This window comes from Chiloscyllium punctatum, chromosome 25, assembly GCF_047496795.1.
Source record: "Chiloscyllium punctatum isolate Juve2018m chromosome 25, sChiPun1.3, whole genome shotgun sequence".
Classification (NCBI taxonomy): domain Eukaryota; kingdom Metazoa; phylum Chordata; class Chondrichthyes; order Orectolobiformes; family Hemiscylliidae; genus Chiloscyllium; species Chiloscyllium punctatum.
Window position 1 is genome coordinate 24,814,715 of NC_092763.1, and position 14,876 is coordinate 24,829,590.

Below are 14,876 nucleotides of genomic sequence, written 5' to 3' on the forward strand. Positions count from 1 at the left end.
AATTCACCTGACCTGTACATCTTTGGACTGTGGGAGGAAACCGGAGCACCCGGAGGAAGCCCACACAGACAAAGGGAGAATGTGCAAACTCCAAACAGACAGTCGCCTGAGGCAGGAATTGAACCCGAGTCCCTGACACTGTGAGGCAGCAGTGCTAACCACTAAGCCACCGTGCTTTCCCCCATGGGTTTGAAAGTTATGACCATTCCACATCCAAGCTCGATCGAAATGTTTTGTGTGTGTATTGACCTGGTAAACAGGACAATACAATTTTGGTGCGGCAGAGAGGATTTCTGTCAGTTCATGCTCAAATGTGGCTGAAAATTATAAGGCCAGTCTTTATAGGCCATCCCTAGTCACCTTCGAAAGTTGAAGCCAGGACTTCCTGTGAAGTGAATATGGAGGTGCTTCCAATTTTTAATTCATTATGAGATGCCTCACTGACAGGGCCAAAATATTTGCTCATTCTGTATTACCCTTGAAAACGTGGTGGTGAACTACCTTCTAGAACCATCTGGTGCATGTACACATCAGAGCTGTTAGGGACAGAGTTACAGAATTTTGATCCAGTGACAGTGAAGGAATGATGACATGGTTCTCAGTCAGGATGCTATGGGACATGGAGGGGACATTCAGATGCCATTGAATGTCAAGGGAGATAGATAAATTCTCTCCTTTGGAGCTATTCATTGCCGGACACTTGTGTGGCATGGATGTTATATGCCACATATCAGCCCAAGTTTGAATATTTTCCAGGTCTTGCTGCAAATGAACTTGGACTGCTTCTGCAGCTGAGGAACTGGAAATGGTTCTGAACATTGTGCAATCATCAAGAGTCACATCCACTTCTGATCTAATGATGTAGGACTTTAATGAAGCAAGTGAAGATGGTTGAGGCTAAGGCACTACCCTGAGGGGGTCCTGCAGACCTGCACTGGACTGAGATGATTAACCTTCACCATCCAGAAGCATTGTATGTGCCTGAAAGGGTTGACACACTTTGCACTTTGAATTCTGCCTTCGCTGGAAGTCATCATCATCATGACTGAGGAGGAGATTGTGTGCAAGGCATGGTTCCTGAATAGAAACAAGGTATTCCCTTTCACCTTTCAGAGGGAGCAGATATATTTGTACCAGCTCCCTGAATTCCTGATAATCATGCTTAACCAAATTGAAGTGTAATTATTTTGATCCCAAGAGCATTTTTGATCCCTAATACCAATCTGTTCACATTCTACAGTGGTGTAACCTCCAGACAGGGCCAAGATAAACAAAGACAAAGGAAAATTGGAGGCAGCGAACTATTTGAAACCGCCCTTACCGAGTACTACTTACAGGTCCCATCTACCAATACCACAAGGTTCCAGTAGTGTTCATCAAAGAAAACACCACAGTGGTTCAAAACTGAGCATGACCATGTGAAAAGAATTAAGAAAACCCAGGAGAAAAGAAGAAAAAAAGCCAAGCAAGTTATTTAGCACTTTTAGAGCATTACCACTTCAAGAAAACACAGGCAAGCAGTTAAAGTTGATTACGAAAAGGGAAAGAGAGCAGTTGATTCTCAAAGCAACAAAAAATCAAGCTTAGCACTCCAAATGCAAAACTTCATTTTGAAGCTGGTAAGAAGCACTGAGCAAGAGTGTGGGCTAGGAATGGAGAGTAAATCCAGCAACATTTAGAAAATGCAGAGATCCGAGTGAAGGAGGCTCTTTAGGGAGTATGTGAGTGCTTTAGGTAATAAGTTAGCGATCTTCACAGGAAAGGGGAATACATTTGTGAAAAACAGCACAAATACAAACAAAAAAGTGTCTTTTCAGGTGTCTTAACAGGTAGAAGCAAAGAAAAGCTACAAGTTACACTACATTACTACATACATAAGAGGGTTGAAAGTGTGTAGGTTGTTCATCATTAAACAGCATCACTTTTGAACCTGTATGAGTACCACAATTTCAACTTCCTTAAGATAGTTGAAGGAGTTTGACTGCCTCCAGAGAACAACTGGTCCAGAAATAAATGCTTTTTCAAGCAGCTAATCAAAGGGAAAGAAAATTGGATTTGCTAGATTCTTGACACAACCCAAAAATGGCAAGAATCTGTTGATATTTACTACATGAGAAATGCTTCATATATCCAAGAAGTATGCTAAAAAACACAACTAAACAAACAACTTCAACAAGAACAAGAGTGACCAAAGCTGTGGAACTATTTACCATCATTATGCAATTACTCTATGACTCTATTTTTAGTTTGGGATCATATTCAGCATGAACTGGTTGGAATGAAGGGTGTGTTTCCATGCTATATGACTCTGTTTAGGGATATCCAGACCAAACTCCAATGAGTTAGTTGACAACACTTGCTTTGAACACTGCCAGAATTTCACAATCATGGATGATTTACTAATGGATGACAAAAGATTAGTCAGTTCATGTTCCCTTCAGGAAGGTCAAATTAAAATTATTGTCAATAATAAATCAGAGATACTTAGGCGTTGCCAGGTATGCAAACAGGGCTCAGTCAATGATAAGATGGCCAAAGATCTGAAAAGAGACTGAAGGTTTCAAAACTCAATATGGAATTCATGAGCACAAAGCCAATCTGGAAAACATTCCTGTACATAGGAATCAGATCAGCTTGTCTGATCTGCAACAAGTTAGAAGATAGAACTCAGCAAGGTTTGGAAAAGAAGCCAACATTGAGAACAAGAATGAGCAGTACAATCCAAATGAGCTCATTTAGAAATCTTCAACAATATGTTGTTTAGGCAGCAGAACACTCTGATGGACAACTTGATGCACTAAGACTCTTCAATTCCGATGTCAAAGGTAGTGTTGAGTGAGCAACTGAGAGTGTGAGAAATCAATTTCATCCTAACTATGAAAGACAACTGAAGATGTCCAGCATCATCAACAACTCAAGGGAGATGAACTGTATCTGACTCCATAGGACCCAGACTAATGCTCACTATTGCCAAAAGTCCCAGAGCAGTGGCCGATATGAGGAAGCTGTCCCGGAGTAGTGACTGGCATGGGGAAACTGTCCTGCAACAGCAGCTGGAGTGAAGAGCCAGTCCTGGGTGGAGGCTGGCGTGGGGGAAGCTGTCCTGGAACTCACCTTGGAGCAGCTGAAAGCTGGTATGGAGTGAACTGAAGGCATGCAGTTGTGCAAGGACAGTTGTTGGACTGGGGCATGGTGCTGGTGGTGATACCATGTGTGAAAGCCCCTGTGCCGAGTTGCTGCAATGTAATGTTTATTTGAAATTTGTTTACTTGATTGAAATGTCAATCCTTTGACTATGTCTTATTTTCAACTTAATCTTTAAACACTGTGAAGTAAGCAACTACTTTTCCTTTTATTCCTCTTTTGTATCTAAGATATGTACTTAGGTGAGAGGTGCCATTGTAAAACGTCTCACTGCACTCCTTACTTCTGTACTTGAGAACATATGAAACTAAAGGATATTCTATTCTATTCTACACAAAAAGAAATAGTCAAAAAGAACAAATTGTCTGGTCTAAACATTTGGGTTATTACAAGAAAAAGACTTCCTCCAACTAGAAAAGTATTTCAAAATTCTAGGAGATTACAAGAAAGAATTTGTTTAAACATATCAATTGTCTTTGAAGATGCATATACAAAAGATTAAGCGTCCCCCCCAGATGAAATTATGAGGCAACTACATGATTGACCAGGGAAGAGTTCCTTTGCAAAGGAAATTCATGAGATAAATGGTCTTCTGGTTAAGGTAATGGACCAACAACAAGGTCTACAATGACTCATGTCCCGTACAAAGGATCTCCGAGAGGCAAATGATCTTCTGATAGAGAAGTGACCAACAGTCATCAAAAATTATAGAACCATACAGTACAGAAACAACCTTTGACACTGCACTGCCAAAACTACACTCAATCTCCACAAGTAATATGACAGTAAAACACCAACAATTCTTCCAAGTCAGAATAAAGTGCATTCTGAGAAAAATGTAAAACGTTCAGACTGCCTTCATTTGTGAAGACAAACGTTGGCGTTGGGGGAGTGATGGGGGAGTTGGGATTGTGCTGAATGTAATGTGGTTATATACATAATTATAAAATGGGTTACCTGTGGGGGGAGTCAGCAAAGGAGTGTGCATATGATATTGAATAAGCTAATGATTCTCAATGGGTTAATGTTCATGTTACATTCACTCAAGCCAATTTCCTGATATCACATGCACAGTATATAGGTGAAAGCAAGGAGTTCTGCTCCAGTTTTTGGAAGGAGCAGATGTATCTGTATCAACTCCTTAAGGTTCTCATATTTATTCCTCATCAAATGCAATTACTATCATACAGAAAAACCCTTCTTGTTATCTAACAACAGTACCTGTTCCACTATCACTTATCATTACATAGACTGAAAACAAAGCAAATCACAGGACTTGTGAAGGTACTAGCTGAATCTGATGCCACCTTCTGGTTAAGGTGGAAAATGTCACCACATTCCAACAATGGTCGTCTATGAACATAAAATCACAGAATCCCTATAGTGTGGAAGCAGGCTATTCAGCCCACTGAGTCCATATTAACCCTCTGAAGAGCATCCCACCCAATCCCTGTAATCTGGCATTTTCCGTGGCTAATCTTACCTAACCTGCACATCACTGCATACGATCGGCAATTTAGCATGGCCAGTCCTAACCTGCACATCTTTGTACTATGGGAGGAAACCAGAACAAACCCACACAGACCCAGGAAGAACGTGCAAATTCCAGACAGACAATCAGCTGAGACTGGAATCAAATCCAGGTCTCTGTGCTGTGAGGCAGCGATACGAACCACTGACCCACACTTGTTCATGATTGCATTGAGCAATTAGATGGGATTGGTCAGGCCTTTTGTATCTTTTTTATTCTGCCCCACTTGCTACATCTTGTCAAAGAGCATATAAAACTGATCCTCCCCAATGACAGTGACATGAATTGACCCTTGCATACTGTCCAACCAAATAAAAATAATAGAGGAAAATCAGAATCAGAAGTAATATCTGGCCCTGCAGTCACTTGAACTCGCTTTGCCATTCAATAAGGTCATGCAACTCCTTCAACAATTGTATCTTTCCAATATATCACTTGATGCCCAAAAGTCCATCGATCTCAGGTTTGAACAATTCAACATCTGAGCACTTACAGCTCTCTGGGGCAGAGATTTCAAAAGATGAAGTGAATAAAATTTCCTTCAAGTCAGTGCTCAATGTATATAAGTAAATAAATGAAATAATTTGCTTCCAATTGTTTAGTGACCTTCACGTGTTCATTGACTTTGCCAGGCATCTTTCATGCAGCTTCAAGTACATCAACTGTCTCAGAATCCTCAGTGAATTATTTTTGAAGATTTATGAAGATAAACACAATAATCCAGTTTAGAAATAGCAATAGCCCATGAATAATAGTCTGATAAGTGAAGCGTTAATCTGTTTTTCTCACGGTGTTAATTGAAGTGTGATAATTGACCAGAACCCTGAAATTCTGCACTTTGCAAAATATTCTTTGACATCCACATGAGAGAGCAAATTTGAAATCTCATCCAACAGATTGCATCTTAGACAGTCTAGCACACCCTCGGTAATGTCCTCAAGTGTCAGTGCCAATTATATGCTCAAATGTTTGTGTTAAGTCTGAAGTTCTTAATTTTCTAACTCTAAGATAAGTCATATAATCATGATTTGGAGATGCTGGTGTTGGACAGATAATCATATGATCATATAATCACAGAACTGTTACAGCACCAAAGGAGAACATGCAGCCTAACATATCTGCACTGTATTGCTAAATTCATTTACTATCAACTGAATTGTAAATGGTCATTTGGTAATGCAGAAATTCAATATTATTGAAATATTGCTGATTTAATCAAAATATTTTATTTATCAGGATAACTTCCAAAATTACCAAAGTAAAGGTGAAACAACTTTCAATGAATGAGGAGAGGAGAGTGATGAAAGGTTGGCAAGTGGACTCTGATTGGTAGAGGTGCTATTGTAGAGAATGCTATGATGACTATAGTTAATTGCCAAACTTTAATTCAGTTTTAAACCAGGCTCATTTCTCAGGACTAACCAGAGTCAACCTGTGAGATTGAAAATTTAAACAAAACTTGGCAGTTAACTTCTGTCATTATTAACACCTCCATTTTCTGTGGCAGCCCCTCAACCAATCAGACCTCACTTTCCAACCAATCAGCACTCGCCTCTCACATGCTATAAATGTTGCCTTGCACCTGCACACACACACCATGGGTGCTGGGGAAAAATAACTACTACAAAAAAAAAAGAACGGGAGTGTTCAGACATTAAAAAAAAAGTAAACAGGAATGTCAGAGGTTCTGTTCACTCTAAAAGGAAAAAAAGAAGAAAAAAAAATTAAATGTTGCCTTGCAGTTGCTTTGGTAATAATTCCAAATTGTCACAGAGTCATAGAGATGTACAGCATGGAAACAGACCCTTCAGTCTAACTCATCCATGTCAACCAGGCATCCTAACCTAATCTAGTCCCATTTGCCAGCACTTGGCCCATACCTCTCTAAACCTTTCCCCTATTCATATATCAATGCAGATGCCTTCTACATGTTGTAATATTACCAGCCTCCACCACTTCCTCTGGAGGCTCATTCCATACATGCTCCACCCTCTGTGTGAAAATGTTGCCTTTTTTATCTTTCCCCTCTCACTCTAAACCTATACCCTCTAGTTCTGGACTCTCCACCCCAGCAAAAAGACCTTGTCTTTTTACCCTATCCATGCCCCTGATGATTTTATAAACCTCGAAAAGGTCACCCTTCAGCCTCCGACGCTCCAGCCACAGCATATTCAGCCTCCCCCTATAGCTCAAACCCTCCAACCCTGGCAACAAGAATCATAGATGAAAAGCTCATACATGAAAAGTGACTTTTTCAGCACCAATCAAAACCAATAAGATATCACTTTCTGTTGACTTCTACAATACTTTGTTCATTATATTGTGTACTTACATGAGCTTCTGGTGAAAGTTCATTATTTTGTGTACTAGCCGTTCCTGGTTTGGAACATATACCTTGGACTGTAAATGCGTTTGGTCCAGTTCTTCATCAAAATCACCAACTTCAGCTTCAAGATAGAAAAGAGGACAGGTGAGGTAAAATAAATGTAGCAAGTAAGAAGTAAAAGATAAATTATTACACTATAGAATGGGTGTATTAATTTGGGCTGACAGTTTAAGAAAGGGTAGGTAGATGTAATGCTCAACATGTGTGAGGTCTGTTTGGGAAAGGTACTCTTTGAACAGCTAATTTCACTTCATCCACTAGATGGTGGGGTAGCAGTGGCTCGGTGGTTAGCACTGCTGCCTCACAGCCCTTGGGACTTTGGAATTATTCGAGCCTTGGAGCTGTCTGTTTTGAGCTTGCACATTCTCATTGTGTCTGTGTGGGTTTCCTCCCACAGTCCAAATATGTGCAGGTTCAATCAATTGACCGTGGTAAATTGCCTATTGTGTCCAGGGATATGTAGGCGAAGTGGATAAGCAATAGGAAATGCAGCGTTACAGGGTGGGTCTGGGTGGGCTGCTGTTCAGGGCATTGAAGGGTTAATAGCCTGCTTCCACACTCTGGAGATTCTATAATTCTGGACACTGTTACCCAAGTTAACATTCTTATCAAATCAGAACTATAAGCATATAGGAGCACTATTTCTTCTCTTTCACCCTCTCACTATATCACTCACAGGCAGAGTAAGCATTTTTCCCCAGTCTTAATTGACCTGGAGAAGGTAGTGGTGAGCTGTCTTCTTGAACTGCTGCAGTCCTTTTACACTCAGTGATGTTAGACAGCAAGTTTCATGATATTGATCCAGTGTCAGTTAAGGAAGAATAATATAGTTCCACATCAGCATGTTGTATTGAAGAGAAACTTGGAAAGTTTGCATGATATTGATGTTGACAGTGTCGGTGTATAGAGCCTAATTCAGACTGAGAAATATCGTTATTCTTTATATTGTGTCATGAAAATGGATCACAGCTCTGAATTGCTTATGAATACTGAACGTTTAAGTATGGTATGCATTTTATTTTTAAAAGAAAGACATACATGCCAAAATATGGTTAAGAATGCAGTGACTGTCCAAAACCCTATGTAGATCTGGAATGTCACACATGAAGAATGTCAACGGACCTTCAGACAGCTTCAGACATTCCATTCAAAAACTGAACTGTGATCTTGTGTGCATTCTAGATTGCAGACATGATATGTTTTGAAAAAAGGGATATTCTGGATGAAAGACATGCTTGAGTTTTACCCTTCCGAGAACACACAAGAAAGCAGGCTATAAACTAACTGCAATCCTTGGTCTCTGTGTGTTAGTGTGCTATCTTGTGGTTTAGGTTACACTGTGCTAACCAATGCTGTAAAGGGATACACCTGAGGGTTTCCATCGAATGACCCTGCCTGCACAGGTAAAGAGATACAAAGTCTTTTTATCGGTCTAAATGCTGAAAACAGATCATCAGAATATTCATTGTTAAAGGAAACTGAACAGATTCAATTCAGCTCACTGCCCAACCAACAACTCAACTGCCAAAGTGAGTGTTAATGGAACCATCCACCTTAATTCATCATGGATAAACCGAAGACTGATTTGTATATTCTTTTATTTTGCTTTTACTATTTGGACTTACCTCGCATTTCTAAAGTGTGTATGTTTGGTCTTGCCTTTTCATTCCTTATCTCCCATTTTACTAGCTAATGAATTCACTCCTTCTTTAATCTCAAGGAAGCCTAGTTAAATTGGCTCCTTTGAAAACATAAGTACATTCAGTCTGGGAGATGGATATCCACAAGGGAGGGAAATATTTTTAAATGAAACCTGTTGCAACCAGTCGAGGGGCTGGGTTGGTGAATAATGATGGGGAGCTGGTTCATCCTTCCTTACCCAGGATCATGTTGAGTTGCAGACCTCACCCAGAGACCAGTCATGACAGCAGTTAAGCCTGCATTCTACTTCTTTCTCATTGGGATGTCATTCATCCGCCCATGTTGTATGAGTTTCGGTCAGTCAGAGAGTCAAGCAGCAATCAAAGAAGGAAAGAACCAACACTTGGTGGTGTTGTGGATAGTGAGGAGGATTAGTGTAGGATATAGATCAATTTGAGATCAAAATGGCAGATGGTGATTAATCCAGACAAATGTGAGGTAATGCATTTTGGAAGGTCAAGTACAGGTGGAAATTATACAGTGAATGGCAGAACCCTTAGGAGTATTGATATGCAGAGGGACCTGGGTGTGCAGGTCTACAGATCACTGAAGGTGGAAGTGCAGGTGGGTAATGTAGAAAGAAAAGGCCTATGGCATGCTTGTCTTAGGTAGGGGCATTGAGTATAAGAATGGACAAATGATGCTGCAGCTTGTAGAGCTTTATTTAGGCCACACGTACAATATTGCGTACAGTTCTGGTCACCACACAACCAGAAGGATGTGGATGCTTTGGAGAGAGTACAGAAAAGGTATGCCAGAATATTGTCTGGTATGGGGGATTTTAGCTGTGAAGCAAGTTTGAATAGACTGGGTTTGTTTTCACTGGAATGCAGGAAGTTGAGGGCCAAGCAAATAGAAGTTTATAAGATCATGAATGGCCATGGATAGAGTGGAAAGTATGAGGCTTTTTCCCAGGGTGGAGGGGTCAATTACTAGGGGACACAGGTTGAAGATTCAGAAGAGGAAGTTTAAAAGAGATGTGTGAGACAAGCTTTTCACACCAAGGGTGGTGAGTGCTTGGAACGTACTGCCAGAGGAGATGGTGGAAGCAGTCACAAGAAGCAGTATTCAAGAAACACCTGGATGAATACATGAATATGATGGGAAGAGAGGGATAAGTGAAAACAGTTTTAGTATGGAAGGGCAAAATGTATCAGCACAGGCTTGGAAGGCCAAAGGGCCTGCTCCTGTGTTGTTTTATTCTTTGCAAAACCTGTGATATTGCTCTTGTGAATTGATGAAGTCTGGTCACACAAATTTCCTCTCATGGCCATGTTTAGAAGCTTAGCATTTACCCAAAGTGAGGCACCAAGCAGAAAGGCTGTCGGCCATGCTCAGACGTCACATCTGTTGAGGCTGGAAGAGGAACACATGAGGGCTGACGATGACATGGTTGCTCGGTGAAACCTGGTGGGGAGTAGATGACAGCCTCAGGCTCTACTTCTCTGGAAGCCTCAGGCCCCACTGGTCAACTAAATTGCCCTGTAGTGTCCAGGAATGAGCAGGCTAGGTCGGTTAGCCATGGTAAATACATGGTTACATGCATAGGGTGGGTGGACAGTGTTCTTCAGAGGATTGGTGCAGACTCGATGGGCCAAATAGCCTCTTCCTGTGCTGTTGAGATTTCCACGATTCTATTAATAAGAGGCCACCCACAGTTATGGCATATGGAGATCCACAGGCCGAATTCTGAATTCAAGCTACCAGTCTCAGTGAGGCAGTGAAAATACATATACATCTGGCAATACCATCAATCTGAAGCACTTATCCATTTAACAATAACAAGTATATTACTGCAGTTTTCAGCAGGGATCCCAGATTAAGTCCACTTCTCAGTGAAACATTTAGCCTTCTTTTGAACTCCATTGGATGGGTAAATTTAGCCGTCACTCACCCTGGATGATGTGAGACAGTAACAGTGCAGTACTGTTCTCATTGCAATGAAGTCTTCCAGCAAGCAGGTCCCGTTTGATTTGCTGAGCAAAGAGATACCTGCAGAAGTAACAAGATCAGTTTGAATAGCTCTGGCCAATTGCATTGTAGCACTCAGACAGACAGGCGGGAAGGACATTAATGACTCCCCCTTGGGCATCTCGCAGCAAGTGCAAAACAGAAAGAGGCCATTGAGCCCATTGAATGTGGGTCAGCAGTGGATCTTGTCTCTAAGTTAAGAGAGGCGCAGCACGTCAGGCAGCCCTTCTTCAGGAATGAGGAAAGTGTGTCCAGCAGGCTAAGATAAAAGGTAGGGAGGAGGGACTTGGGGGAGGGGCGTTGGAAATGCGATAGGTGGAAGGAGGTCAAGGTGAGGGTGATAGGCTGGAGTGGGGGTGGGGGCAGAGAGGTCAGGAAGAAGATTGCAGGTTAGGAAGGCGGTGCTGAGTTCGAGGGATTTGACTGAGACAAGGTGGGGGGAGGGGAAATGAGGAAACTGGAGAAATCCGAGTTCATCCCTTGTGGTTGGAGGGTTCCTAGGCAGAAGATGAGGCGCTCTTCCTCCCACCGTCGTGTTGCTATGGTCTGGCGATGGAGGAGTCCAAGTACCTGCATGTCCTTGGTGGAGTGGGAAGGGGAGATGAAGTGTTGAGCCATGGGGTGGTTGGTTTGGTTGGTCCGGGTGTCCCAGAGGTGTTCTCTGAAACATTCCACAAGTAGGCGGCCTGTCTCCCCAATATAGAGGAGGCCACATCGGGTGCAGCGGATGCAGTAAATGATGTGTGTGGAGGTGCAGGTGAATTTGTGACGGATATGGAAGGATCCCTTGGGGCCTTGGAGGGAAGTAAGGGGGGAGGTGTGGGTGCAAGTTTTGAATTTCTTACGGTTGCAGGGGAAGGTGCCGGGAGTGGAGGTTGGGTTGGTGGGGGGTGTGGACCTGACAAGGGAGTCGCAGAGGGAGTGGTCTTTTTTGAACGCTGATAGGGGAGGGGAGGGGAGGGAAATATATCCCTGGTAGTGGGGTCCATTTGGAGGTGGCAGAAATAACGACGGATGATACGATGTATGTGGAGGTTGGTGGGGTGGTAGGTGAGGACCAGTGGGGTTCTGTGCTGGTGGTGATTGGAGGGACGGGGCTCAAGGGCAGAGGAGCGGGAAGTGGAGGAGATGTGGTGGAGAGCATCGTCGATCACGTCTGGGGGGAAATTGCGGTCTTTGAAGAATACCGCATTTCCGTCTAGGGACCCTCCAACCACAAGGGATGAACTCGGATTTCTCCAGTTTCCTCATTTCCCCTCCTCCCACCTTGTCTCAGTCAAATCCTTCGAACTCAGCACCGCCTTCCTAACCTGCAATCTTCTTCCTGACCTCTCCGCCCCCACCCCCACTCCAGCCTATCACCCTCACCTTATCACCCTCACCTTGACCTCCTTCCACCTATCGCATTTCCAACACCCTTCCCCCAAGTCCCTCCTCCCTACCTTTTATCTTAGCCTGCTGGACACACTTTCCTCATTCTTGAAGAAGGGCTCATGCCCGAAACATCAATTCTCCTGTTCCTTGGATGCTGCCTGACCTGCTGCACCTTTCCAGCAACACATTTTCAGCTCTGATCTCCAGCATCTGCAGTCCTCACTTTCCCCTCTAAGTTAAGAGAGCACAGTTTCAGGCTCTGAATATGGAGTAACAATGGGCCATCCAGCCCCAACAAATAATAAGATCATTATCTAATTGGAGCCCTGGTCACTTTCACCCCATTGCTTACCAAGATTCTATCTACATCTGCTGTGTAAATATTCAAGGACTCTGTTTCCACCTTTCTTTGAGTTCCAAACATTCACTATTTTGAGAGAAGCCTATTCCCTCTATTTATGCCTTAAATATGCCACAGCTGAGTAACCGATCTTTCTGGATTCTCCCACCAGGTGAAACACCCTCTCCGCATCCACTTTGGCAAGCCTCCTTCAGAGCTTATACGTTTCCATCTGGATACTTTCATGTAGCAGTGAGGAAGTGCTACATTCTCAGAGGTGCTGTCTCTCAGATTGGATGTTAAACCAAATCCCTACTTGGCCACTGGACTGATTTCAACAAACCCTAGTAGCCCAGTTTGAAGAAGAAAACAAATTAGTTCACCAACTGCCTTGATCAATATTTTAACATTAACCAACATGATTTAAAGCAAATCATCAGATTATTACCTCATTGCTGTCTGTGGGAGCTTGCTGTGTAAAAATTAGCTACTGTTTCTTCTATATGACAATAGGGAATCACACTGTGCTTGATTTGGCATTTGACCAATCCTAATAGCATTTGAGGAGGTGATAGTCAGATACATTCTTGAATTGCTGCAGTCCTTGGGTTACTGTGTTCTTGAGTATCATTAAAACTACATCTATCCAGGCAAGTGGGGAGTATTCCATCACCATCCTGACTCATGCCTTGCAGATGATGGGCAGGCTTTGGAGAGTCAGGAGGCGAGTTACTCACTGCAGGCTTCCTAACCTCTATCCTGCTCTTGTAGCCAAACTATTTATATGATTGGCCCTGATCAGTTTCTGGTTAATGATACCTGAAAAGATGTTGAGAGGGGGAGGATTCAGTGGTGGTAACTCCATTGAATGGCAAGGGGTGATGGTTAGATTCTCTCTTGTTGGATATGGTTAACTCCCTGGCACTTGCCACTTATCAAACCAAGCCTGAATATTGCCCAGGGCTTGGGCGCATGAAAACAGTTTTCTTCAAGAATTAATGGAACATGGTACAATCATCAGCAACATCTCTATTTCAGACCTTATGATGAAGGGTAGGCTGTGATTGAGCAAGTAAAGATATTAGGACATAGAGCTCATTCACTGTGAATTCCTGCAGTCTTAGCAGTACAATGATTGGCTCCCAGCACCTACAGCTATCTTCAAACTAAAATACTTTGGGATAAAAATGTATCCACATAGTGCTGCTTTGAACTACAAACCACTGCAAAGATATCACTGCTGAATGTTCGCTGGCTGTGCACTGCATCTGTATAACATGACTAGAATCTATCTAATATGACTAGAACTAATACCAATGTGTTTCTCCAATTTAAGACTCTTAAAGACAATTGTTTGTGGAACGGCTCACAACATGTATATCCTAAAAAAAGTAAAAATGCATCAGCAGACACATTCTAAGTGCAGGTGACAGGATGTTATTCACAGTGGTGCTCCATACAATAAAGGCGAAATACTCTTTCCTTCTAATAACGGAGTTGACAGCTCTCATATTGCATTTGCTGAGTGGTAATGATCAGGTTTTCACCCACATCCAGTGGGTTTTACCAAAAGAAAACTGACTACAGTCTTAATGGTTCAGTTGTAATAGACCAGTGAGACACTCTGCCTGGCTCAAACATATATACTACATCTCTAACCAAAGCAATGAGTTCAAGTGTTGGTAAATGGCCAAGTATCAGAAACAGGAGAAAGTGAGGACTGCAGATGCTGGAGATCAGAGCTGAAAATGTGTTGCTGGAAAAGCGCAGCAGGTCAGGCAGCATCCAAGGAACAGGAGAATCGATGTTTCGGGCATAAGCCCTTCTTCAGGAGGGCTTTCCTGAAGAAGGGCTTATGCCTGAAACATCGATTCTCCTGCTCCTTGGATGCTGCCTGACCTGCTGCACTTTTCCAGCAACACATTTTTAGCAAGTATCAGAAACATCCTGCTCTTCTCTAAAATAGCCTCATGCTGACTGATGAAGTCTCAGTTTACTGTTCCATTGGAAGGACAATTCCTCCATAATGTGGCAGTGAAGGGTGACCAGGATTTGGTGTCAGATAGGGACAGCAGAGATTTGGAGGAGCTGAGTCTACAAAGAGGGAAGCCAAACTGAAAAGCTTTGGACTATTTGGGCCTGGTGGCAAACGCTGCTCTAGAGCAAGGGCGAGAGTTAGTATTAGAATAAGAGCAGGGTTGTGGAGATGGAAGCAGATGATTGACTGGATTAAGGAGTTAGAAGTTTGCCTCAGGCACTGAACTAAGGCCATACACATAGAATGTGTCTACTGATGCATTTTTACTCCTTTTAGGATATACATGTTGTCAGCAGTTCCACAAATAGTTGTCTTTAAGAGTCTTATATGGGAGAAACACATTGATATTAGTTCTAGTCATGTTGGATAGATTCTAGTGAGCAATTTGGCT

The 14,876-nt window shown here is 42.5% G+C and overlaps 1 protein-coding gene across 1 annotated transcript in view; it reads right to left on the reverse strand.

Annotated features, from left to right (window-relative positions):
• The window catches only part of LOC140495762 (FERM domain-containing protein 7-like), a 67,949-nt gene that overhangs the window by 13,072 nt on the left and 40,001 nt on the right, over window positions 1–14,876 (reverse strand). Inside the window, exons 6-7 of the mRNA XM_072594838.1 lie at window positions 10,657–10,754; window positions 7,008–7,122 (exon numbers count right to left, since the gene is read on the reverse strand). Of these exons, the coding sequence (XP_072450939.1) occupies window positions 7,008–7,122; window positions 10,657–10,754 (213 nt within the window). The remainder of the gene's footprint in view (window positions 1–7,007; window positions 7,123–10,656; window positions 10,755–14,876) is intronic.